This window comes from Ornithorhynchus anatinus, chromosome 8, assembly GCF_004115215.2.
Source record: "Ornithorhynchus anatinus isolate Pmale09 chromosome 8, mOrnAna1.pri.v4, whole genome shotgun sequence".
Lineage (NCBI taxonomy): Eukaryota > Metazoa > Chordata > Mammalia > Monotremata > Ornithorhynchidae > Ornithorhynchus > Ornithorhynchus anatinus.
In genome coordinates, this window is record NC_041735.1 from 26,614,281 (window position 1) to 26,639,983 (window position 25,703).

The 25,703-nt window shown below is 45.0% G+C and overlaps 1 protein-coding gene across 9 annotated transcripts in view; it reads left to right on the top strand.

Annotated features, from left to right (window-relative positions):
- The window catches only part of PTPRT (protein tyrosine phosphatase receptor type T), a 900,646-nt gene that overhangs the window by 404,039 nt on the left and 470,904 nt on the right, over positions 1–25,703 (top strand). For all 9 annotated transcript variants that reach the window (XM_029070022.2, XM_029070024.2, XM_029070020.2 and 6 more), the window contains exon 7: positions 23,635–23,928. In XM_029070022.2, the coding sequence (XP_028925855.1) occupies positions 23,635–23,928 (294 nt within the window). The remainder of the gene's footprint in view (positions 1–23,634; positions 23,929–25,703) is intronic.

Genomic DNA, 25,703 nt, shown 5'->3' on the forward strand with positions numbered 1-25,703 from the left:
TTCAATATAAGCAGATGCGACACAGTCCACTGACACTTCAAACTTAACATGTCCTAAAAGAACTCCTCATCTTCCCACCCAAACCCTGTCCTTTCCCTGACTTTTCTGTCACTGTAGACAACACTATCATTTCCCCAGAACCTTGGCATTTTCCCGACTCACCTCTCTCATTCAAACCACACATTCAGTCGGTCCCCAAATCCTGTCAGTTTTACCTTCACAGCATTGCTAGAATCCATCCTTTCCTCTCCATCCGAGCTTCTACTACTTTGATGCAAGCACTTATTCTATCCTGCCTTGACTTTTGCATCAGCCTCCTTGCTGACCTCCCTGCCTCCTGTCGCTCCCCACCTCCAGTCTGCACTTCACTCTGCTGCCCGTATAATTTGTCTAGAAGATGTTCAGTCCATGTTTCCCCACTCTTCAAGAACCTCCAGGGGTTGCCCATCCACCTCCGCATCAAACAGACACGCTTACCGTTGGCTTTGACACTTCATCACCTTACTCCCTCCTCTCCCAACTCACTGAATTCCTACTAGAGAAGCAGCGTGGCTCAATGGAAAGAGCCCGGGCTTGGGAGTCAGAGATCATGGGTTCGAATCCCGACTGTGCCACTAGTCAGCTGTGTGACTGTGGGCAAGTCACTTCACTTCTCTGTGCCTCAGTCACCCCATCTGTAAAATGGGGGTGAAGATTGTGAGCCTCACGTGGGACAACCTGATTACCCTGTATCTACCCCAGTGCTTAGAACAGTGTTCTGCACATAGTAAGCCCTTAAATACCAACATTATTATTATTACTACTGCAACCCAGCATGCTAACTTCACTTCCCTAAGACTAACCTATTCAAATGTGCATCTCAGTCAGTCTGTTCCCAAGTGTTTAGTACAACGCTCTGCACCCAGTAAATACCCAATAATATGACTGATCGATTGATTACAATCATAATGGGAAGGCAGACATTAAAATAAATTACAGGTAGGAGGAAGCAAGAGAGTATCAAGGTGTCTACATGAATGCTAGGGGTAGGAGGGCAGTACCCAAGTGCTTTTTTTTAATGATATTTGTGCTTGAGTGAGAAGGAAGTGCTGAAATGGTAGATGGGGGAGATGTTGGGTGGAGAGATGAGAGAGAATTGAGGAAGGCCTCCTGGAGGAAATATGATTCTAAAAGGACCTTGAATATCGGGAGATACGTGAAGGGAGTCCAGGCAGAAAAGGTGGTTGGTTGAGGGGAAAACGAGGTTGAAGCCCAGTGAGTAGGATGCCTCGAGAGGAACGAATCTTGCGAGTTCCTCACTTAATCTGAAAACTTACCAGGTTAGCCTTTTCGCACTTAACATGGATTTGAATAAGAAGCGGCATGGCTTAGTAGATAGAGCATGGGCCTGGGAGGCAGAAGGACCTCGGTTCTAATCCCAGTTCCACCGCATGTCTGCTGTGAGACCCTGGGCAAGTCATTTCACTTCTCTGGGCCTCACTTATCTCATCTATAAAATGGGGATTTGGAGGGCGAACCCCATGTGGGACGGGGACTCTGTCCAACCTGATAGACTTCTATCTACACCAGCACAGTGCTTGACACATAGTAAGTGCTTAACATGTACTATTATTATTATTACTATATCAGATCCTCGTCGAACCATCATCCATCTTGGAAAGGTCTCCTTATTCTGGGTGGATTAGTTTGGGTAAGCAATCCTGAAGGCGGGAGTCAAACTCAGAAGGGTACAAATCCATAATTCCCAAATCCTGAGAAGATATCTATTCCTTCTGCCAAGCCCTGAGCCTTTGGGGCCCCTTCCTGCTGCTGAAGCTGTGGGTCACATGTCACAGTACAAGCTGTGGAGTTATACAATATGCACCACTGCTCATTAATTCTGGCATCAGTGTTGTTACATGCCAGGGCCATGGTTATCACAAGATAACTAGATGCCCTTAATGCTCATTAACTCAGATTATCTGGACTGCAAACTATGGTTTCCTAAGGAGATAAAAACAGCTTGCAGGAGGTACAGTCTGTCATGAGATCTCAGCCAAAATTGCATAGGAATGGGACTGAGTTCTGATTCCTGCAGATTATCATCAAAAGAGACAAATGCATTCCTATGCTTCCTGCAAGGACATTTAAAATCAAATGTGACTGATAAGGAGAGTTTGCAGCTCTCGTGAGCTTTTGATCTCTCTCGTTTGTCTCTCCCTTCCCCCTCTTTCTCTCCTTCGGTCCATCCATCCGACTCCCAGCAGCAAAGGGATTAGGAAGCTTGAATGGTGAATCGGCCAAGTGACAAATAGGTCATTATAAGAGATCCGTGTACCTGACTGGCTTTCTGGCAATTGTGATAGCTTTTATTTATAATCCCTTGAAGGGTTTGAAAACCCTTATAGCAACAATAATTAAGGGTTAGTGAATATGCCTTATTTACAGATGGAGAAACTAAAGGAAGTTAGTGGGTCAGTTGTGGTATCAAAAATAAAATTCAGGTCACCTGGCTCCTCTCCCAAATGTTCAGTTCCGAGGATATGGTTGTCTTTCTCAAGCCCTTGGGAAATGCTCTACTTCTGATGGCTTCCTGCCATAACCGTTCATCTTCTTCAGGGTTTTCTTTAGAGTAAACAATGTTGACCTGTGTCATTCACTCTATTTCAGGGAAGTGCATTAACGTGCTACGGTAATGATGTAGTAACACCATTTGGAATCATAACCACAAGGGGCTAAATCACAGTATAATTAGACAGTTTGTCAACCCCCATGCCTAGAATCACTTTTCAATTTGTTGTAGTTACCACCTACAACTTCAAAAATAGTTTATTTAAACGAATCAAAGTTTACCTGTCAAAAGGATCACTAGAGGAATTCCAGGTATGGAGGCAAGTAATGTTAAAGGGATGTTGATGTTTTTCAGTAGTTTTAAAATGCATTCTGGGTCTCAGTCCATTTTCCGTCAATCAGTGTAAACCACAGGAGGTAAAATAATCACTACGGTACTGATGGGTCAAGAAAGTGTCAGTGCTTACTGTTCTGAGTATTTTCTTTCCTGTCAATGCTCCCGAGTATTTAGCACAGTGTTCTGAGCACAGTAAGAGATCAGTATATAATGGTGATTTATGCCAGGCACTGTACTAAGTGCTGAGATGGATACAAGCAAATCGGGCTGGACACTGGTCCTGTCCCTCATCGGCCTCACAGTCTTAGTCCCCATTTGACAGATGAGGAAACAGAGGCACAGAGAAGTGAAATGGCCTGCCCAAGGTCATTCAACAGACAAACGGTAGCGCCAGAATTAAAACTCATTCCTGTGCTCTCTCCATGCCTGTCTACTTGTTTTGTTTTGTTCTGTTTTGCTGTCTGTCTCCCCATTTTAGACTGCGAACCCGTCGTTGGGCAGGGATGGTCTTTATCTTTTGCCGGATTGTACATTCCGAGCGGTTAGTACAGTGCTCTGCACACAGTAAGCGCTCAATAAATACGATAGAATGAATGAATGAACTAGGCCATGCTGCTTCAATCAGTATCCTACCGATTGATTGGTCCTTTCCTAGAAACATTTTGCTAGATAAGTTAAAAATACTTAATTCATCCCCAAATCAATTCCATGTTCCACGTGGACAACTTAGACTGTGAGCACCGGCGGGAGAGAGACCAGTTCGGACCTGACTAGCCTGGATCTACCCCTGCTCTGAGTGCAGTGCTTGGCACGTAGTAAATGCTAACAGATACTACAGTTACTATCGAGCCTATTGGTTTTATGGTTTATTTTTCTAACTCTCTGGAGAAGCTAGTGTGAAAACATAGTCACAGAGTGCTTCAATCTGTCCCAGTACCAAGGAAACTGTCCAGCTATGTTTCCAAGTCACAAAGAGCAGGATGATTCTTTCAAGATTTCCAGGGTGAATCTATTACCTTGGACTCTGAGACCCTGATGCATCAAGCCCATAAGAAATGTATTTCTATATCAGGCCAATGATCTCTCCAGACCTCTCACTGGTAAGAGAACGCTTGGCAGCCAAAGTTGGGTTGTTGGAAGTAAGCGGCATGAATGGCTTGCCAGTATCCTTAGTGAGGGCATTCAGTGCTACAAGTGGAATAACCCCAACCCATATTCCGGTATTCATTTCATTGCTTTGTATTTTTTTCTCCATATTAGTAATAATTAAAAAAGAGAGCACCTGAAATTTGAGTTCCATACAAAGGTCACTTAATGAAGAGCAGAGTTAAAATAGCCAGAAAGCTTTGCTGTAAATTTGAGCTTCTGGGTTTCCCACTAGTTTTTTTAAGAGGTGCCAATAGGTGTTAGATGTGGAAAACACAAAATACGTGAGGCTCTGAGAGAGTAGCCAGAGATGTATGGAAATAGCCAGGAAAAAAAGGACATGGAGAAAGGCCCAGAGAACCTTTGTCATTGAAAAAGATAAAATGATTATTATTAATGACAATAATTATGGTAATTGTTTAGCTCTTACTATGTGCCAAGCATTTTACTGAGAACTGATGTTTGATAAGAAAAGATAAGCAGATCAGGCAAAACACCTTTCCCATATGAGGCTCACAGCCTAATGGGGTAGAGAAAGAAAAATTTTATCTGCCTTTTACAAATGAGGGAACTGAGACCTAGAAAAGTTAAGTGACTTGCCCCAGGCCACACAGTAGGTAAAATGGGGAGTCAGGACCAGAACTCAGGTCCCCTAACTCCCAGGCCCATGAAAGGGAAGGTGATTTCTATCACTCAATCAATAATATTTACCAAGTGCTTACTGGGTCAGAGCACTGTACTAAGCACTAGGGAGAGAACAATATAACAGAGTTGGTAGACACATTCCCTGCCCACTATGAGCTTACAGTTTAGAGAGAGCGACAGACATTAATATAATTAAATTACAGCTATGGACGTGCATGCTGTGGGACTGAGGGAGGGATGAATAAAGGGTTCAGATCCAAGTTTAAGGGTGACACAGAAGAAAGTGAGAGAAGAAACAAGGCCTAGTCCGGGAAAGCATCTTGGAGGAGATGTGTCTTCAGTAAGACATGTGTCTTCACTGGGGAAGCAGCGTGGCTCAGTGGAAAGAGCCCGGGCTTTGGTGTCAGAGGTCGTGGGTTCGAAGCCCCGCTCTGCCACTTGTCAGCTGTGTGACTGTGGGCAAGTCACTTCACTTCTCTGTGCCTCAGTGACCTCATCTGTAAAATGGGGATTAAGACTGTGAGCCCCACGTGGGACAACCTGATTCCCCTGTGTCTACCCCAGCGCTTAGAACAGTGCTCTGCACATAGTAAGCACTTAACAAATACCAACATTATTAAGACTTTGAGGTGGGAGAGAGTAATAAGTCTGTCGAATCTGAAGTGGGAGGACATTCCAGGCCAGAGGCAGGAAGCTGGGGAGAGGTCAGTGGTGCGATAGACGAGACTGTGGTCCAATGAGTAGTTTGGCATTAGAGGAGCAAAATGTGCGGGTTGGGTCGTAGTGGGAAAACAGCAAGATGAAGTGGGAGGGGACGAGGTGATTGAGGGCTTTAAAGCCGATGATGAGGAGTTTCTGCTCATTTAAACTTGTCGTCAGTTTAGAAACAGGCTAACGTTTTGATTGTCCAATCTTCCCTATTTATTTTGTTTATTTTGTTGCATGAGATGTACATCACCCTGATTCTATTTATTTGCCATTGTTTTTATGAGATGTTCTTCCCCTTGACTCTATTTATTGCCATTGTTCTCGTCTGCCCGTCTCCCCCGATTAGACCGTACGCCCATCACAGGGCAGGGACTGTCTCTATCTGTTGCCGACTTGTACATTCCAAGCGCTTAGTACAGTGCTCTGCACATAGTAAGCACTCAATAAATACTACTGAATGAATGAAAGGATTCCCCTAATTCAGAGGGCTGTGTGGATCTTTGAAGGACTCTCTGTGGCATCCGTTATAATTTAAGGATGGTTCTAATATCAGTAGTCAAAATGGTAACAGAAAAGCGTCACACATTGAACATAATTCCCCCATCTCAGGCTCTCGAGGCAGACCCTGAAGCAAACTCCCTTGACCTACTTCTGAAAAAGACTCCTCCAACAAGGGAGAATGCAGTCTGGGCCCTAATCTCTCTGCTCCGCTCCGGAAGAACTCAGATTTTTTAGAAAGTAATAGGTGAATGGGGTCAAGGCTTGAGCACTATTGTACGTGGATCTGGGCAAGTCTGAAAATGTTAGACACAAAGCAGGGGTCATGGTGGACCTCTTGGGCCAGACTCTCTAAACTTCTTCATTCCAGCTCCCCCAGAAAATATATTGATTCCCAAAAGCTGATTTGTCAGGAGGTAGTTAGTATAATTAGAACTAATGGAAAGAACATTGGCCTGGGAGTCAGAAAACCTGGTGCTAGTTGTGTCTCTGGCATGCTGAGTGACCTCAAGAAAATCACTTAACCTCTCTGGACCTCAATTTTCTCATCTGGATCTGGAGATAATGCCTGCCCCTCTCTGCCTCACAGTGATGTTATAAGGATGAAATGAGGTCATTAATGTGGAGGAGCTGTGGAAAAAATAAACATTACAATTTTAAGATAAGGTAATTGTGGTATTTGTTGAGAAGCGCCGTGGCTTAGTGGATAGAGCACGGGCTTGGGTGTCACAAGTTGTGAGTTCTAATCTCTGCTCACCCACATGGCGGCTCTGTGACTTTGGGCAAGTCACTTAACCTCTCTGTGCCTCAGTTACCTCATCTGTAAAATAGGGATTAAGACTGTGAGCCCCACGTGGGACAACATGATTACCTTGTATCTGCCCCAGTGCTTAGAACAGTACTTGGCACATAGTAAGCGCTTAACAAATACCATAATCATCATTTATTATGTGCCAAGCACTGCACTACGTACTGCGATAGATACAAGGGTAACAGGTACCACATGGAGCTCACAGTCTTAGAAGGAGGGAGTACAGGTATTGAGTCCCCATTTTGCAGATGAGGGAACTGAGGCACAGAGAAGTTAAGTGACTTGCTTAGGTCCCACAGCAGATTCAAGTGGGGGGCCGGGATTAGAACCCAAATCCTCTGACTCCCCGGCCTGTGCTCTTTCCACTAGGTCATGCTGCTTATTATTAGTCGTAGAATTATAAGGAGGATGCTGACTAGTTGGTCTCCAGCTCTGCAAAGGACAGAATTTAAACGGATTAAAACTGTATCATTTGGCACGTGCTACAAAGAAGGAATGGTCTTTACACAGCAAGAGCAATTGACTGTGGCAACAGACTGCAGAGGGAAATTTTTGAATCTCTAGGCCAGGAGGTCACTGGGATGAACATCCATATCAGCAGGCTATCTGGATATCAGAGTCTTGTTGCTTCTTGGAATGGAGGGAGGGCAGAGAGTTGGACTACAAGCCCTTAAAACCTCCTTTCTATGTCATTTTTCAATGCTGTAACAAATGAAAACTGGAGGGGCTCTTAGGTTACAGTCATTCTTTGAAACATTCAGCCTCCCCAATCCTCGGACCACCACGGAGTGCTTTTTATTTCTAATAAGGTTTCCAGGCATCCAGTCGTTACTTGGGTCACCCTGGTAATGACATTTTGATTGGTGACATCATCATCATCTTCTTCCCATTGCAGGTGCCCAGCACCGGTCAGGATCTATCGAAAGGTACAGGCGTGCCTCGGGAATAAGAGAGGTTGGAAGCTTCTGAGAGTAAGAATTGAATCCTCAACATTTGTAATTGACCTTCAAAATTTGTAGGCTCCGATAAGATTTCCCTCCCATGGTGGGAGTGGGGTAAGGGGGAGGAGTAATGCAAGGAAAATTGAGCTCTAAGTGGCTCCTTATAATAATAATAATGTTGGTATTTGTTAAGCGCTTACTATGTGCAGAGCACTGTTCTAAGCGCTGGGGTAGATACAGGGTAATCAGGTTGTCCCACGTGGGGCTCACAGTCTTCATCCCCATTTTCCAGATGAGGGAACTGAGGCACAGAGAAGTTGTGACTTGCCCACAGTCACACAGCTGACAAGTGGCAGATCTGGGATTCGAACTCATGACCTCTGACTCCCAAGCCCGAGCTCTTTCCATTGAGCCACGCTGCTTCTCTATCATATACTATATATCTATAGACGTATAGTATCTGCACTATATCCGTCTTCCTTATCATGTACTAACGATTGAAAATCTATATTGGGATGATTAATATGGACAAGAACAGGTGCGTGGCAAAAGTCTGTGCTACTGGGGTCTAGGCACACAAAGTTGAGTTGAAAAAATCAGTGGCGAGGAGATTTTAAATCACCCAGAAATGTCACCGCTTCACTAAAGTATCCTCCTCACATTCTCCAGAGCTCTTCTTTCTTCAACTCTCATGCCTCAATTCGCCCCAGGTAGTTCGGCTTGCTCTCCCAGAGTGAATGAAGCAGGATGAGGAGGGAGGGAGAAGGGCAGCGTAGGCACCAGAGGAAGCAGGGAGGGAAGAGTTTAATATCCTATTTTCCTTAAATAAAGTGAAAAATCCTCCCTTAAGCTCTTACTGCAAACTTAGCAGGTTGCTATGGATTAAGCTGCTTAATCAATCCAGACAAACCATTCCACACTGCTCAAAGTAGTCAATATCTCCAGTCACTTGCCATTTCAGCAGCTTACGGGCTAATGATCCTTTTCCGTTTCTTCCCCCCTCAGATAGGGATATGCCGGAAAGCGAAAGTCGCTAAATAACAACATCTATAAAACCCCAGCATCGTCACTCTTTCCCTCCTTGTAAACTGGTAACGTAGCAACTGATGAAGCTTGCTTGAACAGGAGTTGACCTGAAATTACATGTTTCACGGTTAACGTGTTTTCTTTTTCTCTTTCTCTTGCGCTGTTAGTGCTGCTGATTTGGGCGTGCGGGTGTGTTTTCTCCCCAGTGTTCGGTGAGTGTAAGTTGCCAGGGCCTCTGAGAGATTAGTGGTTTGCTCATGCAGAAAGCTGAAATGGATTTAAAAAGGCGTGATAGATGAACCTGGACATTTCCCAAAGTGATGACCATGAGCCAGAACTGAGGTGGAGGCAAAATCACCTATTAATTTAGTGCCTCCACTTGGGGGGAAAGAGAAGTATAGAAGGTGCATGGTGGTTGCCACAATTCATTTACTTATATTAACGTCTGTCTCCCCCTTTAGACTGTAAGTTCACCGTGCACAGGGAATGTGTCTGTTATATTGTACTCTTCCCAAACGCTTGTACGGCTCATAGAAAGTGCTCAATAAATGTGTTTGACTAACAGCAGACATGCCATAGGTATCCTTCCGGACCCGAAGTTCACGTGGAAAGGGAATGTGCCTGTTGTTGTATGATCAGCTGGCTGATAAGGAGAAATCTGTGGTTTCAAGCATGTTGTAAGAGTTGCAGTGATATTCTACTGAGACTTTATGGTCACCTGTTTCCTCCGCTGTCACCCCACCCCACTCCTCATGTCTAGGTGAGGTCAGATCTGGGGAGATCCGCTGTAGAAGACCATCACACAGTCCTCCCCCCTTCCGTGGTAGCCACAGTTGGAGACAGAATACTGACTAACTGACCCAGTAATGACATTACTTTGGTCCTTGGGTTCCTCTGCTCTGGACTCATTCTACGTGAACCTGATTGCAGTGTTTCCAAATCTCTCCGGCCGTTACACCTAATATCAGCCCTTACCCAGTGGGGCCTAGTTTCCAAGTTCCTAGGAAGTTCTAGGACAGCATCTCTCTGGTACCCAGGGAAGAATGGGTAAAGAAAAGTCTTCCCAAGCTTTGTTCCTGGTGGTTTTTTTTTTTTTTTAATGGTACTGGTTAAGCACTTTGTGTGTGTCAAGCACACGGACAGATAGAAATTAATCAGGCTAGGCCCAGTCCCTGTCCCGCGTAGTTCACAGTCTAAGGAAGAGAAGCAGCATGGCCTAGTGGAAAGAGCACAAGCCTGGGAGCCAGAAGGACCTGGAATCTAATCCCAGCTCTGTCGCTTGTCCGCTGTGTGACCTTGGTCAAGTCACTTTACTTCTCTGTGCCTCAGTTACCTCATCTGTAAAATGGACATTAAGAGTGTTAGCCCCACGTGGGTCATGAACCGTGTTCAACCTGATTATCTTATATCTAGCCCAGCACTTAAGTACACTGCCCGATGCATTGTAAGAACTTAACGAATCTCATAATGTAGGAAAGAGAACAAGTATTCAATCTCCATTTTACTGATGATGCATCTGAGGCCCAGAGAAGTGAATTGACATGCCCGAGAACACAGAGCAGGCAAGTGGCAAGGCTGGTTTTCTGACTTCCAGGCCTGTGCTCTTCTTGTTTTGTTTTTTTTTTTGCCTTAAATACTAAAGATGATGAAGATCACTCAAGAAGGTGAACTTGTGATAAGTAACATTGTGATACAGGAAATTAGATCCAATTGAGAACTCTGAAGTCTTGATTTTCAAGGACTTGCTCAACAGCTGCACCTGTGGGAAAAAATCCACATCTATTCTGTGCCCCTAGATTGCCACTTCTGTCCTCTCTTAGATCTTTGCACATTCAAAATGTGTCACATGTTCAACTGATTGTTTACTTGCATGGCCCCTTGCCCTGTAAATCAGAAAAACCAAAAGCTAAATCTAGATGCTAGAAGGCCAGACTACAGAAAAAAAAATCTTTCAAGGAGAGATATCCAGGCTTCTCTCTTTAAGCAATAATCATACTTAGGGTTTGTGAAGTTCTCTCCAGTGACTTTCATTTCTTTTGCCTCATGGCTAGCCTGAGGGGTAGGTAAGTATGATTGTCTGTCTCTCCCCAACCCTCCGCCCGTTTACCAGTAGGGAAAAAGGAACAGGAAGCTGATGAGTGTCAGAACTGAAATGTCCTTTGGCAGTCCTTTCTTGACCAAGGGTTTGCCTTAAATCCCTGACCCACATGGTCCATTTCCTCAAACTCCAGCCCCATCAGCAGTGTGATTAAGGGGTCAGATAAATGGACCCTCCAGCCCAGAATTCTGTATCTGAAAGTGGCACCGGGATAAAGGGTGTGATAGTTGCACCCCATGAGACTGCCCAGGGCAGTCTGGAGGTACCTGAAAGTTATCCCGAGAATCAGGAGTGGAGGATTCCTTGGTTTTTGTGTCCAAGGCAAAGACGATTGAAGGTGTTGGAAAACTCAAGCATTGTGGATACTTAGCCGACCCTTCCACTGTAATATTGACAGATGACCTTCCTGCAGGCTGAAATCTGCAAAGACACAACTTAGACCTAGCTGATAAACCTGAGCTGAAGGATTTAAAGGTGGAAACTTCGAAGATGGGACCACGGAAGGCATTCTTTCAATTGCATTTACTCAGCACGTACTCTGTGCAGAATACTGTACTATTTGGGAGAGTACAGTACAACTTTAAACAGACATATTACCTGCCCATACTGACCTTACAGTTTAGAGCGGGGAGGGAAATTGCAAATTACAGATTTGTACATAAATGCTGTGGGGCTGGGATGGGGTACGAACAAATTGGGGCAATGCAGAAGGAAGTGGGAGAAGAGGAAAAAGGGGCCTTAGGGAAGGCCTCTTGGAGGTTTAGTTGTGCCTTCAGTAAGGCTTTGAAGGCAGAGAGAGTAATTGTCTGTCGAATTTGAGGAGGGAGAGCGCTACAGCCCGGAGTCAGCAGGTGGGCGAGGGGTTGGCAGCAAGATAGATGAGATCCAGACACAGTGAGAAGGTTAGCATTAGAGGAGTGAGGTGTCCGGCCTGGGCTGTAGTAGGAGAATAGTGAGGTGAGGTGGGGGGGGGGGGGCAAGGTTATTGAGTGCTTTAAAGACAATGGAGAGGAGTTTTTGTTGAATGTGGAGGTGGATGGACAACTGCTGGAGTCTTTAGAGGAGTGGGGAAACATGTCCTTAACGTTTTTTGTAGAAAAATGATTCAGGCAGTAGAGTGAAGTGTGGACTGGAATGGGGAGAGGCAGTAGACCGGGAGGTCAGTAAGGAGGCTGATGCAGTAATCCAGGTGGGGTAGGGTCAGTGAGAGGCAAGGGAACCAGCTTGGCTCAGAGGACAGAGAACAGGCCTGGGAGTCAGAAGGACATGGATTCTAATCCCGGCTCCGCCACGTGTCAGCTGTGGCCTTGGGCAAGTCACTTCACTTCTCTGGGTCTCAGTTACCTTAACTGTAAAATGGGGATTAAGGCTGTGAGCCCTATGTGGGACAGGGACTGTTTCCAACCTGATTAGCGGGTATCTACCCCAGAGCTTAGAACAGTGCTTGGCACACGGCAGGCGTTTAACAGATTTCATCGTCATCATTATTAAGATGGTAGTTTGGATGGAGAGGAAAGGTAGTGGGACCGCATGCCAAACTGGTACGGAGCTAGGCGCGGATCTGTGGCTTTTCTACATTGGATATTTGCTCCAACCCCAAACACACAGCACTTGTTTACAAAGCTTTATATAATATAAGGTAGTTATTTATTCATCTTAATGTCTGTTACCCCCCCTGAGACTGTAGACTCAATATGGGTGAGGGAAGGTGTCTGCTAATTCTGTTGAATTGCATTCTTCCAAGTGCTTAGTTTGGTGCTTCCGCACATAGTGAGCACTCGATAAATGCCACTGATAGTCCTGGGAAGTATTTCTTTTATTATTATTATTTGGTCGTTAGCCATCCAGTCACCTTTGTCCAGGATCTCAGGTGGCTGTGGGGAGTAGGGGAAGGAGGTGGATTGTTGGGTTCATTTATTCATTTAGTTAATCACATGTATTCATTCAAATATATTTATTGAGCACTTACTGTGTGCAGAACACTGTACTGAATGCTTGGAAAGTACATTACACGATAAACAGTGATATTCCCTGCCCACAATAAGCTTCCAGTCTAGAGGCAGAGACACAGGCGTCAATACAAATAAATAAAATTACAGATATATATATAACTGCCGTGGGGCTGAGAGAGGGAAATAGAGCACTTAATGTGTGCAAAGCAGTATACTAAGCACTTGGGAGAGTAAAATACAACAATAAACAGACACATTCCCTGCCCACGACAAACTTACAGTTTATAAGGAACCAGGGAGTTTGAGACCTGGAATTTTTTTGAAAGGTGGGGCTGGGGTGCTGGGCAGATTTCTAGGTGGCTGATAGTGGGGTTTTCAGAGTTTCAAGTGGGTTTTAATCATTTGTTGAGTTCAATTTCTGGACTTCAATTTCTGAAGAAGATATTTGTCAAGGGCCTTTCTCCCATGGAGGCCAGCACACTTTGTACGCATTATCTCATCAATCCTCACAGCAGCTTCCCAGGGAAGGAAGAGCTGTAGTGAGTGCCAAGATTGCCCTCTCTTCATAGGGTCAGGGAGCAAATTAGAGCTGAGAATGGAATGCAGGTCACTTAGGTTGTAGAGAAAGCCACCCTTCCTTATTGTTTCATGTTTTCCACGAATATCCCTGAAATCCATGGCTGATTGGTCCTCTGATCATCCCGGGTGACCTTCTCTAAGGCGTCTCTGAGGAACTCTGGCCTGTTCAAGGCCAACGTAGCTCCCAGAAGAGAAATAATATTCAAAGCATTGCATTGATTGGGTCCCCACAGTCAGAATGGACTTTTTTGGCAGTTTTAACGTTTACTCTGCATGATGCTAGAGGAGAGGTTCTGTTCGGAGTCACATAAGTTCCAGTAATAAGCTTCACAATTAGAATCAGGAGTCTTCCATTTAATTCCCTTAATTTATGCTGGGAAATGAGATACTATTCCACTAATCCGTTGTTATTTTCCTCTTTATTAAAGAGGGAATGCATCCTCCGAGGTTCTGCTGGGATTCAGAGTGGAGAGTTAGAGAGACAGGTTGTTCAAGAGGCTAATGAAATGGAATGCCACGTTAATTCTCTCTTCCCCTGTCTGACGGCCTTACACTTTAACCTGTCTCAGAGACTCTATCTGAGAATTAAAACAAGCTCTGGCAGGAGCCAGTGCCTCGGAAAAGATGGTTAAAAATAAAATGGAGGAAATCAGACATTCCCATAAAATGATTTTTCTGCAGATGAATCTGCTGCTCTTGAAACTGCACAACTCGGGGCCTGGCCAACTCCTGAGCTACCGGTTCATTTGATCTTCTATGCGAGGGACTTGATGCCTCTTCAGTAAAGCCAGCCCCATTGATTTGCAAATGGGATTAGACTCCTCAGAAAGTATGACCTTAATAAGTCTGTAAGTCTCTGGGTCACAATCTCTTCACCATTGAAATTGGAATACCTACCCTACCTCACAAGAATATGGAGGAAAATAAACACATCCTTTACTGCTATTGAATAATAGTTGAAATCTACACACAGAGGATGACTGAGTGATGTGACTCATCCCAGAAGACTCGGGGGTACTAACCACCAGATTTCCCTCTCATTCTGAGCAGAAGCTCACTAGGAATACATTTTTCCCCTCTTCCCCATCCCCTTACATATAATGTAGCAATTTTAATTTGTGTAAGGGTCGCATAAAATAAGCATAATTTTAGCACTGAGGAGTGATAGTCATGGCAGATAAACACTAGAGTGATAAAATAAGGATATGGAATCCCAGAAATATTAAGGTTAGGGTTAATACCCACATCCAGAGATGATTTCCCTATCTTCATGTAGGACTGCACTTTCACCCTGTAAGGGAGATGGTTTTTCCATTCTACTTTTAAGTATCTGAGAGAAAGCATGAGCTAGTGGAAAGAGTCCAGACTTGGGAGTCAGAGGATCTGGGTTCTAATCCTGTCTGTGCCAGTCACTTGCTGTGTGACCTTGGGCAATCACTTCACTTTTCTGGGCCTCAGTTTCCTCAACTCTAAAATGGCCATTCTGGTTCTTCCTTCTACTTAGACCATGAGCCCCATGTGGAACGGGGACTATGTCCAATCTGATTAACCTGTATCTAACCCAATGCTTAGAACAGTGCTTGACACATAGTAGGTATTTGAATAGCATGTTGATGATGATAGTAATAATGATGATAATCTCTAGGAGAGAGGTTTTTTCCATCCTGTTTGCAGTGTTCCAGCACCAACTAATATTTACAATCAGATATTCTTCCCTCTCTCTAATCAAAATTCCTCCTACTCTAATTTAGGAGCATTTCTTTTCCCCCTAAATGGAAATGGAGAGCAGCTGGAAGATGTCATAAATTTTCCAGCCTGTGTATTACTGAACATTGTGATGTTGTCCCCACAGATAATTCACTTGTTAATTCACCCACCTTTCTCCCAAACCCAGTTTCCCCTTTCCTTCGTCATTACCGTTGCTCTCGTTTAGACTCCGTGGAAATTAGCCAAAACCTCCTGGGAGAGAGTGTTAATTAAAGGAAACATTTCTTTCCACAGAAAATGACAAGCCTACGTAATTAATCCAGGATAGGAAGTTGTTGGCCAAAGTAGTTTCAAGGGGAACTTGTAACCGCGTTGTGGACAGGGAGGGTTGCTGTTTATTGTTGCATTGTACTTTCCCGAGCACCTAGTACAGTGCTCTGCACGTAGTAAGTGTGCAATAAATTTGATTGAGTGAATGAATTGGTTTATGGATGAATGTTTGGTATGGTGGACTGCAGGGAAAGTTAGATATGTCAGGGGGAAATATTGTAGAGGCATTTTCTTTTGCAGAATCCCAAAGTGGGTGCCCCTTCCCAGTTTACCTATGCAGCCAATTTCCCTCCCCTTGAAGGTCATATCTTAAGGTGGTATTATGTAATGTGTGGAATTATCTAACACACTGCTTCCCCATGAAGAGGCTTCAAAGAGTATTTCTGTGAAATAGGGTAGAGTAGAGAGCATGTGTCCCAGGTAACATGGAAATGGCAGGGAGTAAAATCCAATTTTTCTGCTTCCTGGTCCAGAGCTGGATCAGGACACAGTGCCTTTGTTAAAGTACTGCAAAAATGGGCTTCACTCCCACCAGGATAGTGACTTGACCCTCAGGCTGTAAGAAGTTAATCGCTGGGCCATATCCCCTTCACCTCCCCGGCTTTATTTCTCCCACCCTCAGCTTACTGATGCTAAAGTGGCCAAGCTACATCAAAGACTTTAAGAAGAAACGTGCACCCTGCTGGTCATAAGTTTGGTCTCCGAGGTCTAATGGTGGATAATAAAAGTTTGAGGAACCTCAGGGACTGAGGCCTTAATTAGAGGAAGTTTCCAAAAAACCATCAACTTGAAAATGGGTCATCAAACGAAACAGGGATCAGATGGATCTCTTGCAGTGTTTTTCTGGTTAAACCACTCTGGATTTTTTTTTTTTTTTTTAAAGAGTTCAGGGATTGAAAGGCTGGAGTTGAGCATCTCGGAGGATGAAATCTTGAAAGTTCAGCCAGACGTTACCCATTTACTTTGACAGCTCTTCTCCTCCCTTCAGGTGAAGGTCTAAAGCGATTCTTAAAACATTTCTATTAGCCCTCAGAGTGGGAGGCAGCACATTCTGATGCAAAGTGGACAGGGCTGGAAATTAGGAGATCTGGATCCAAACCCAACTCTTACACTGACCTTCTGGGCAAGTTATGTGACCTTTCTTTTCCTTAGTGTCTTCATTTATAAAATGGGGCTCAGATGTCCTGCCCCACTGGCATTGATGCCACACTAGTTTTGGTAAATTGAAGAGCTAGAACAGTCAGTGGTTTTTATTGAGCATTTACTGTATGCAGAGCACTGTACTTGCCGACTTGTACCTTCCAAGGGCTTAGTACAGTGCTCTGCACATAGTAAGCGCTCAATAAATACTATTGAATGAATGAATGAGTGAATACTAATCTCTTGGAAGAGTTCAGTACAACAGTGCTGCTTGACCTGTTCCCTGCCCGTAATGAGCTTATGATCTAGATGGGGAGACAGACATTAATATAAATAAATGATTTATATATGATTTGTAGACCTATGCATAAATGCAGTGGGGCTGAGGGTAGAACGACTAGCAAATGTCCAAAGGTCAGAGATCCAAGTGCAAATAGCCTGAAATGGGACAGTTAGTTCTATAAAAACTTATTTGGAATGGGGGTCTTCCATCACGATTAGCGGGACCAAGACATCAACACAGACAAATTGTCTTTTGACCTCTGATTCTAACACTCCTGGTCTGGCAGGATCTGAACTGTGGACTTTGCTGAGACTATGGCATTATAATGCTCCAAGTTGGTGACCCCCGTGATTAAAACCAAGTTTTATTTGTGGAATATGGCCTACGCTAGGGAAAGAGTCTAAGATGTGGAATATTGAGAACTGGCTCCTAAGTTCCTAACTCCTTCCCTGACCCAGGGCCAGTCGCTAATCTTCCTTTGGCCTCAGTTTCTCTATATGGAAAATGGGACTATTCAGTCGTATTTATTGAGTGCTTACTGTGTGCAGAGCACTGTACTAAGCACTTAAGCACTTGGAAAGTACAATTCGGCAACAGATAGAGACAATCCCTACCCTACAATGGGCTCGCAGTCTGGAAGGGAGAGACAGACAACAAGGCATCAGTAGCATCAAAATGGATCCATAGATTTATAGATGTATACACATCATTAATAAAATAAATAGAATAAAATAGGTATATACACAAGTGCCTGTCAGTCTTCCTGGTCAGAGTGGAATGCATGAAATGACCAGAGGGGCTCTCTCCATCCTTCCCTAGCTTCGTCCACAGAGGAGGTGAGCCATGCTGTATTAACCCACTGCAGGAAGATAGCGTGGGTGTACAGCCTTAGAGAACTGTTCCCCATCCCCTCCCTATGAATGAAAGGGAACAGATTCGGCAGGGGCTGCTGCTTCAGTCCTGGAGCTCTTAAAATGAGCATGCCCAGAAGTTGTGTCCCAGACATTTTTGGCTGTACATCACAATGGGAGGGATTTCCAGGAAATCTCTTCTGATAGTGGCTCCGCAGGACCCGGGACTGACAGAGGGTCCTAAAACCGTATACGCACACACACACATTTAATGGTCCTTGTAAAGTAATAATAATAATAATGGTACTTGTGAAGCGCTCACCGTGTACTAAGCGGCGGGGTAGATACAAGTCAATCAGGTTCGCTATGCTCCCTGTCCCACGTGGGGCTCACAATCTTAATCGCCATTTTACACATGGGGTAACTGAGGTCCAGAGAAGTTAAGTGACTTGCCCAAGGTCTCACAGAAGGCAAATGGCAGAGCTGGGATTAGAACCCAGGGCCTTCTGACTCTCAGGCCCTCCTGTTGCTCTGCACACATTCTCTTTGCACCCTACGTGTGAGGAGGAGTTGGACGCCCCAGGCCTTTTTAACTAAAACTTGAGCTTAGACCCGCGTCACTGCTGCTACTGTCTTTTGGTGTTCAGGCACAAAAGGGGTGTTGGGCTTTGGTGCTTACACATCTCCTTTGCTCCTTTGTTCCCCCACACCATTTAAGATACTTAAAACCGGGTTTTCATCATTTCCAGTTGCTGCATTTCCATTTGGCCAGCACAACAGTCTGGATTTATTTCAGGGCTGTGGGAACGGCCAATGAATACTTGAAGAGCTGCGGGCTCACTTTTAGCAATGAATCACCGAAGTGAAGGGGATGGGATGGGAAGCCTCCAAGTCGAGGAGGCACGACTTCCTAGAGCCTAGGAGGTTATTTTCCAGGTGATCACTTCCCCCGGAAGGATGTGGTCACGGAAATGGAACTCTTCAAGAAAGGGTTGCAGCTTGCTGCATTTCTTCTGCTCCACTGGATGGTGATGGTTGCCTTGGTGCTTGTTTCCGGTGAATTGGTTCTGCTGGGAAAGGTCCCTGAGGAACTGTAATAGAGGACCCACGGCTCTGTGTGGTTATTTGATGAGGACGGTATTTGTTAAGCGCTTACTGTGTGCCGAGCACTGTTTTAATCGCTGGGGTAGATACAAGGTAATCAGGTTGTCCCTCTTGGGCTCACAGTCTTAATCCCCATTTTACAGTTGAGGTAACTGAGGCACAGAGAAGTTCAGTGACTTGCCCAAAGTCACCCAGCTGACACGTGGTGGAGTCAGGATTAGAACCCATGACCTTTGACTCCCAAACCTCTGCTCTTTCCACTAAGCCTTATTGCTTGTATGTACAGTGTGGTTCATCCAGTTCTGAGCTACCACGGTGAGGAGAAGATAAGGGACCTTGGAGTCACTGGGATATTCTTGTGATCCACTGAGAAACCTCTCCAGCTCGATATTGTGATACACCGAGAAACCCCTCCAGCTCGTCGGCGGAAAGGTTCCTTTGTTCATCTCTCCAACGCCAACCCTCCAGGGCTCAGTCACCACCAGCTGAAGCTTGGTGGCCTCCTGCTGCTGACATCATCTCGCTCAGGACCTTTAGTTGGGAAGTGTCTCACTTCCCGGAAAGAGGTCTCCCACACACCCAACTTGTTAACTCAGTATTTTCCCCAATTACCAAGTGTTTGGCTCCCCTCTCCTGTGGTGCTGTACTGAAAGGTTCCATTAATCAATCCTATTGAGTGCTTACAGTATGCAGAGTATTGTATTCAGTGCTTTGGAGAACACAACGGGCGAGTTGGTGGACCCAATCGGTGTCTTCAAGGAGCTTAATAATAATGACGGTATTTGTTAAGTGCTTACTATGTGCCAGGCACTCTACTAAGCGCTGGGGTGGATACAATCTAGTGGGGGAGACAGACATAAAAATCATTAAAGGATATGTACATAAGTGCTGTAGGTTTAGAGTGGGGTCATTATCAAAATGCTGATATTTTTGATTGATTTACCTTTTCCTTCTCACCTTTCTCAATTTTCCTTGTGGTGTCCCAAGGGTGGATCTCTCTTCAAAGGTTTATCCAAGCCCATCTTGGGCCTACAGATATTCTCTACCTGAAAACCTTCCCGTGAGAATGAACCCATCCCCAGGGCTCACCGCGTACTGGGTGAAATCTTGTCCTTGGCCCAGCAGAAAGAGCACTGCTCTGGATCAAGAGACCTGGGTTTTAGTCCTGGTTAGCTGGCTGTGGCCAGTATCAGGAGCAAGGCCCCGCCTGCCCTTCAAATTAGTAGAATAAATTGAGCCAAAGCACTCTATAATTTTAATCTCTTCCTATTTAGGTAGGGGACTAGTATTGAGAGTGTCCAGCTTCAGAACCAAAACTCACAGCTTGTCATTTCCTCTGGGGTATAAGCAGGGAGGGTGTCCACTCTGATGTATTGTATTCTCCCAAGCGCTTAATAAAGTGCTTTGCATACAGTAAGGGCTCGGTCAATATCACTTACATGATTTCTTCACACCACTAAGTTTGCCAATCAAGATGCAAAGGAGCTTTTATTCCATCTCCCCTCCCCTTCAGCTGGGCTCAAATTTGAAGCCAAAGTCTTGGAGCTACTGATTTTCCAATTAAATTATGGCTGAAATAGATTAGCTGCCTCAGGCTCAACTCCCTCGTCTGCTTCCAGCCTCTACCCACCTCAAATTTTGTTTTCCTTAGATGCCGACACACATCTTCAGCCGTGTTTGATCCGGAACTAAATTGGTTCTCCGTCCTTTTTTAACGTTTTCAGCATTACAGGCCTCTATTGTGAGTCTAATAAGGCTCATTTTATCGCCTGCAACCCCTGGGGAGATTTCCCCCTCAATTCACAATGCTGTAATTTTTGAACCATCACAGGCTGTTGTAATCACACCTTGCCGTTCACCTTAGCCTGGAGGGAGATTGTGGCAGACTGGATGAAACTGAGACATGGAGGAAAGGCACTGGATACATTGGGAATTTAGTGAGCTGCAGGTTTCTCCAGGTTGGATTTTCATCAGGACTTAAGTTTTCTATGTAATTTGGGATCGTGCCAGTAGCATGTATTTTTCATTTACTTTCTCTCTTGCTCACACTTTGACTCTTGCTCTGAATCGCCCTCTCTCTTCCTCCCTCACTCTAAATGGGGACGTATCTAACCCTAAATCGATCTAGAGTGCATTTAAAAAGCAGGAACCTGACAAGATAACGTGTTTTCACATCTTTATTGTTTATACGGGTGGCCTACGTTATTCAGAGGCAGCAGCGTGATCTTCATTGTCTTATTAGGCAATCTGTGTAGGCCAAGGAATTGTTTAATTTCACTTATTTTCTACTTGCCAATTCATTTTCTCTTTTCATTCATGTTAGTTGCCATGGGAACTTATCACTGGCTTGGGTAGCATTGTGATACCTACGATATTTAAAAAAGGATGGCAAAATCAATTCAGAGTTTTGGAGTTGCCAGTATTACAAGCATCACCATATGTGGTGGTGTCTTGGTAGGGGACACTCTATCAATCATTTGATCAATTGTATTTCTGAACCGTTTCTTGTGTGCACTACACTCTACTAAGAGTTAGGAAGAGCACATTACCGAGGAGTTGGTAGACATCGGTCCTTGCCCACAAGGAGTTTACAGTCCACACGAGTAGGAAGAAGGTTAAGGGGAGGTCTACCACATGTCCATTATGAAGCATCTCCTCCAAGAGAGCCTGTGTTGTTCACTAGATTGTAAACTCCTTGAAGGAAGGGATGATGTCTAATAAATCTCTTGAACTCTCTCTAGAGCTTAATCCAGTGTTCTGCATACAGTAAGTGCTCAATAATTGCACTGATTGATTGATTTTATGCATTTATTGTCACCAAAGTATCATCAGGAATGAGATTCAGTCTTTACCGGTAGCACACTGCAGCCCATCTCCTTAGCTTCACAGACCTTGCAGCGTCTGACACTTGGTGAATTGAACTGTGGTCAGAAGGCTGGAGAAATGTGACGTACGAAGGCCAGCCTGTCTACTGAAATGCCCTCATAAATTTCAATACTGAGGATGAAAGAGCATTAAAAAAGGCCTCCAGTAGTTGACCAAAAACATCGCAGGCACAAGAAGGGGATAAAAAGAATTGTTTTTACTAGAAGGGGAGGGTGGTGGATATAAATAATAATAATATTGTTGGTATTTAAGCACTTACTATGTGCAGAGCACTGTTCTAAGCGCTGGGGTAGATACAGGGTAATCGGGTTGTCCCGCGTGAGGCTCACAGTTAATTCCCATTTTACAGATGAGGTAACTGAGGCACAGAGAAGTTAAGTGACTTGCCCACAGTCACACAGCTGACAAAACTGACACCAAAAAAGTTTGGGGCTTTCAGTACTTTTTTTTAACTTGTGATTGAAGACTGGGATCAGGGAATTCAAAGAATGAAAGAGAAAGAAGCCAAAATAGAACAGGGAAGGAGAAAGCCATAGATTACTTAAATGAAATATATTTAGATCAGTGGGCCATAATGTCCTTCAGGAATTGACTAAATCATCTGTCATTAACAAGCACTTCTGAGTCTTCATCGAAGATGGGTGGAGGTCTCAAAAGACTAGAAAACAGTGAGTAAGAGCAAGAGTAAAGGCCTCAGTAAAGGAAAATGGATGACATTGGAAGTAATCAATATATCCTCTGAACTTACATTCCTGGGGAGATTCTGAGAGAAATGATAATAGAAAGCTGGCCAAAGTGTTTGAAAACACCGGGATGTGTAATGATCACCCACGTGGCCTGCAAAGTACAACACTAACCTACTTGAGTTCTTTCTGTAATGGTTCACTGAGGGGACTGGCGTAGTTGATAGAGCAAGGGCCTGGGAGTCAGAAGGTCATGGGTTCAAATTGCAGCTCCATCACTTGTCTGTTGTATGTCCTTGGGCAAGTAACTTCCCTTCTCTGGGCCTGAGTTCTCTCATCTGTAAAATGGGGATTGAGACTGTGAGCCCCACGTGGGACGGGGACTGGGTCAAACCCTATTAGCTTGTATCCACCTCAGGGCTTAGTACAGTTCCTGACACATAGTAAGCACTTAACAAATACCATTATTATCATTATCATTATTATTCTAGGCTTTAGCGTGGCTTGAAGTGTCTCACAGGACGTTGCCCCTTCTAGACTGGCTGAATATGGAGCTGAAGATGCTAGGTGTGTCCCCAGAGGGCCAGGAGTGGCCTTTATGCTGTTTATCATATTTTTGCATAGCTTGGGTGATAGAGAGAGTGAAATCTTGCACTTGCAGATGTCACAGAAAGAGTGAAGGGTAAGATGCAAAAGTGATCCAAGATAAAGAGAATAAGGCACAATTGGTCAAGGAGGAGAGATGGGTTTCTCAAGTGGGCAGCAACTGATTTGTGTGGAGAGGGTTAAGCATTTTGCTGTTTTCTCAGAAAATCAGCTGTAAGAAAAAGTTGATTGAAAAATTCCTGGCTGTGCTCATAACTAGAAAGGGGGAAACGAAACGCTGAATAGCTGGCTTCTCCATGGCCCTTGGCATTAATGGACTGCAAACTTCTCTGAAAAACAAAAATGGGGGGGGCTTTATTATGAAGTACTGAAGAGAACTACTTTTCCTTTATTCTTTTTCATTTTTTTTTTGCACCAGACCATAAGCTTTCTCATACTATAAGCTCATTGTGGGGAGGGAATATGTCTGTTTATTGTTGTACTGTACTCTCCTAAACACTGCATACAGTGCTCTGCACACAGTAAGCCCTCAATAAATACGATTGAATGAATGACTGTTTTTAAAAGCTCTGCCTAGGAAGGTGATGTGTGTGTGTGAAAGAAGTGTGATGGAGCGGGGGTGAAATAATTTTTTTTGCCATGCAGCTCTGCCTTTGGAATTCTGTCCCAGAGCCCAGAGAGGGGATCCTTACTCCTTTGCTTTTCATCCACTTGGCTCGAGTAACATTTTCCTCTGGTCTGTTTGGCTTTCAGAACCCCCCACACCCATCGCTCCCCCAGAGTTGCTGGCGGTAGGGGCCACCTACCTGTGGATCAAGCCAAATGCCAACTCCATCATTGGCGACGGGCCCATCATCCTAAAGGAGGTGGAATACCGCACGACCACCGGCAACTGGGCGGAGACCCACATCGTCGACTCCCCCAATTACAAGCTGTGGCACCTGGACCCCGATGTGGAGTACGAAATCCGGGTGCTTCTCACCAGGCCGGGCGAAGGAGGAACGGGACCCCCAGGTCCACCGTTAACCACCCGGACAAAGTGTGCAGGTAAAGAGGCCTTTCCATTTGACTTAGTTGTGGCCTGATGGATAGTTGACTGTTTGTGGAAAGGTTTTTTGTTCTTGGTGTTCTGTTTCTCCTTTCACGTGCCCTTGTGAGAGGGCCGGAAGAGGGCGATTCTATAATGCTGTCTGAGTCACGTTTCCTGTGTCTGATAGCAGAAATCACAGGAAAACCTCGGGCGCTGTAGCGAGCGCACCTGTCCTCATTCTCTGACGCGTCCTGCAGATGTCCGGTAGCCTCGTGGCATGGATTGTGTTTATGAACACTGGGTCCGTTTTTCTGATCAGAGAGCATGGAATTAATGCTTAGAGAGGAGGGTTGTCCCACAGCTGATTCCTTCAAGTTCTTTTGGCTTGCTACGTGATTTGCTGCTTACTAACCTAGTCAGGTAAAGCAGAAGGAAAACACAACAGCTTTGCCTCTTAATAAGCACATTAATCTCATTAAGCACTCGGCCAGCTCTCTTCTAAGTATGTCCTCAGGGCACTTCGGGAGTAACCTTGGTTGGCAGCAGATGCCAGGCCGCAAGAAACCCATTTTGCCGTGAACCCTCCAAGGCTTCCGGGACGCAGAGCCCGGCCAGGTTTGACAGATTGACTTTCTCTGAGGTTTCTGTGGGTCTTCTAAGGAATTCTGGGTCTACTGCATGTCTCCAACCCATTTGCTTCTTAAGAGGAAGAGCATCCGGGCGCTTCTTTCTACTTGGCTTAGTGGATAGAGCCCGGGCCTGGGAGTCAGAAGGTCATAGGTTCTAATCCTGACTCCACCACTTGTCTGCTGTGTAACCTTGGACAAGTCACTTCACTTCTCTGGGCCTCACTTCCCTCATCTGCAAAATGGGGATTGAGACTGAGCCCCACGTGGGACGGGGAACCCAGTTTGCTTGTATCCACCCTGGTGCTTAGTATAGTGCCTGGCACATAGTGAGCACTTAACAAATGCCATTATCATTATTATAACTCTCCAAAGCCTTTTGGAGGAACAGCATAACTTAATGGACAGAGCATGGGCCTGGGAGTCGAGAGGACCTGGACTCTAATGCCAGCTGTCCCACTTGTCTGCTGTGTGACCTTGGGCAACTCATTTAACTTCTCTCTGCCTCATTTACCTCAGCTGTGAAGTGGGGATTCAGACTGTCAGACCCATGTAGGACAGGGACAATGTCCAACCAGATCAGCTAGAATCTATCCCAGTCCTTAGTGCAGTGCCTGAAACACAATAAACGCTTAACTAGTACCACTAAAAAAATAAAAAAAGGCCCTACGAACATACTGCTCTGGCAGCCAAAGGAGGCATGTGGCCCCTTTGAGAGCTCAAGAGATGCAAGAAACTCTTGGTCTTACTGTCCATCAGCACAGGAACTCTGCCAGGCCATGGTAAACTAGCACCTCCAAGCTAGAGAAATGTCACTGCCAGTCCCGGAGCTGGGTTAACCCCAGCATATTTCACTCAGGACAGGCAGAGCACTCTTTTCCGTGCCAAAGCGACTCCTCTGGGATCCCCCAGTGCTCAGGTATTTTGGGAGTTTGGCATCTGTCACAGAGGCCTGTGCTGTGTATCCGGCTAATCCGTTATCCAGGTGACTCTGGGAGCAGCGCATCGTTCATGGTCCGCTACGTATAGCCTCCCCGCCAGCCCACTACTCAGAGATGAGCAAGAAAAGCCCAACAGATCCTGCATCCAGGCATCACAACAAAAGAAGAAAGATCCCTTTACTGTGTAGCTGTCTATACTGCCTGATTTTGAAGCAGCTACCTGAT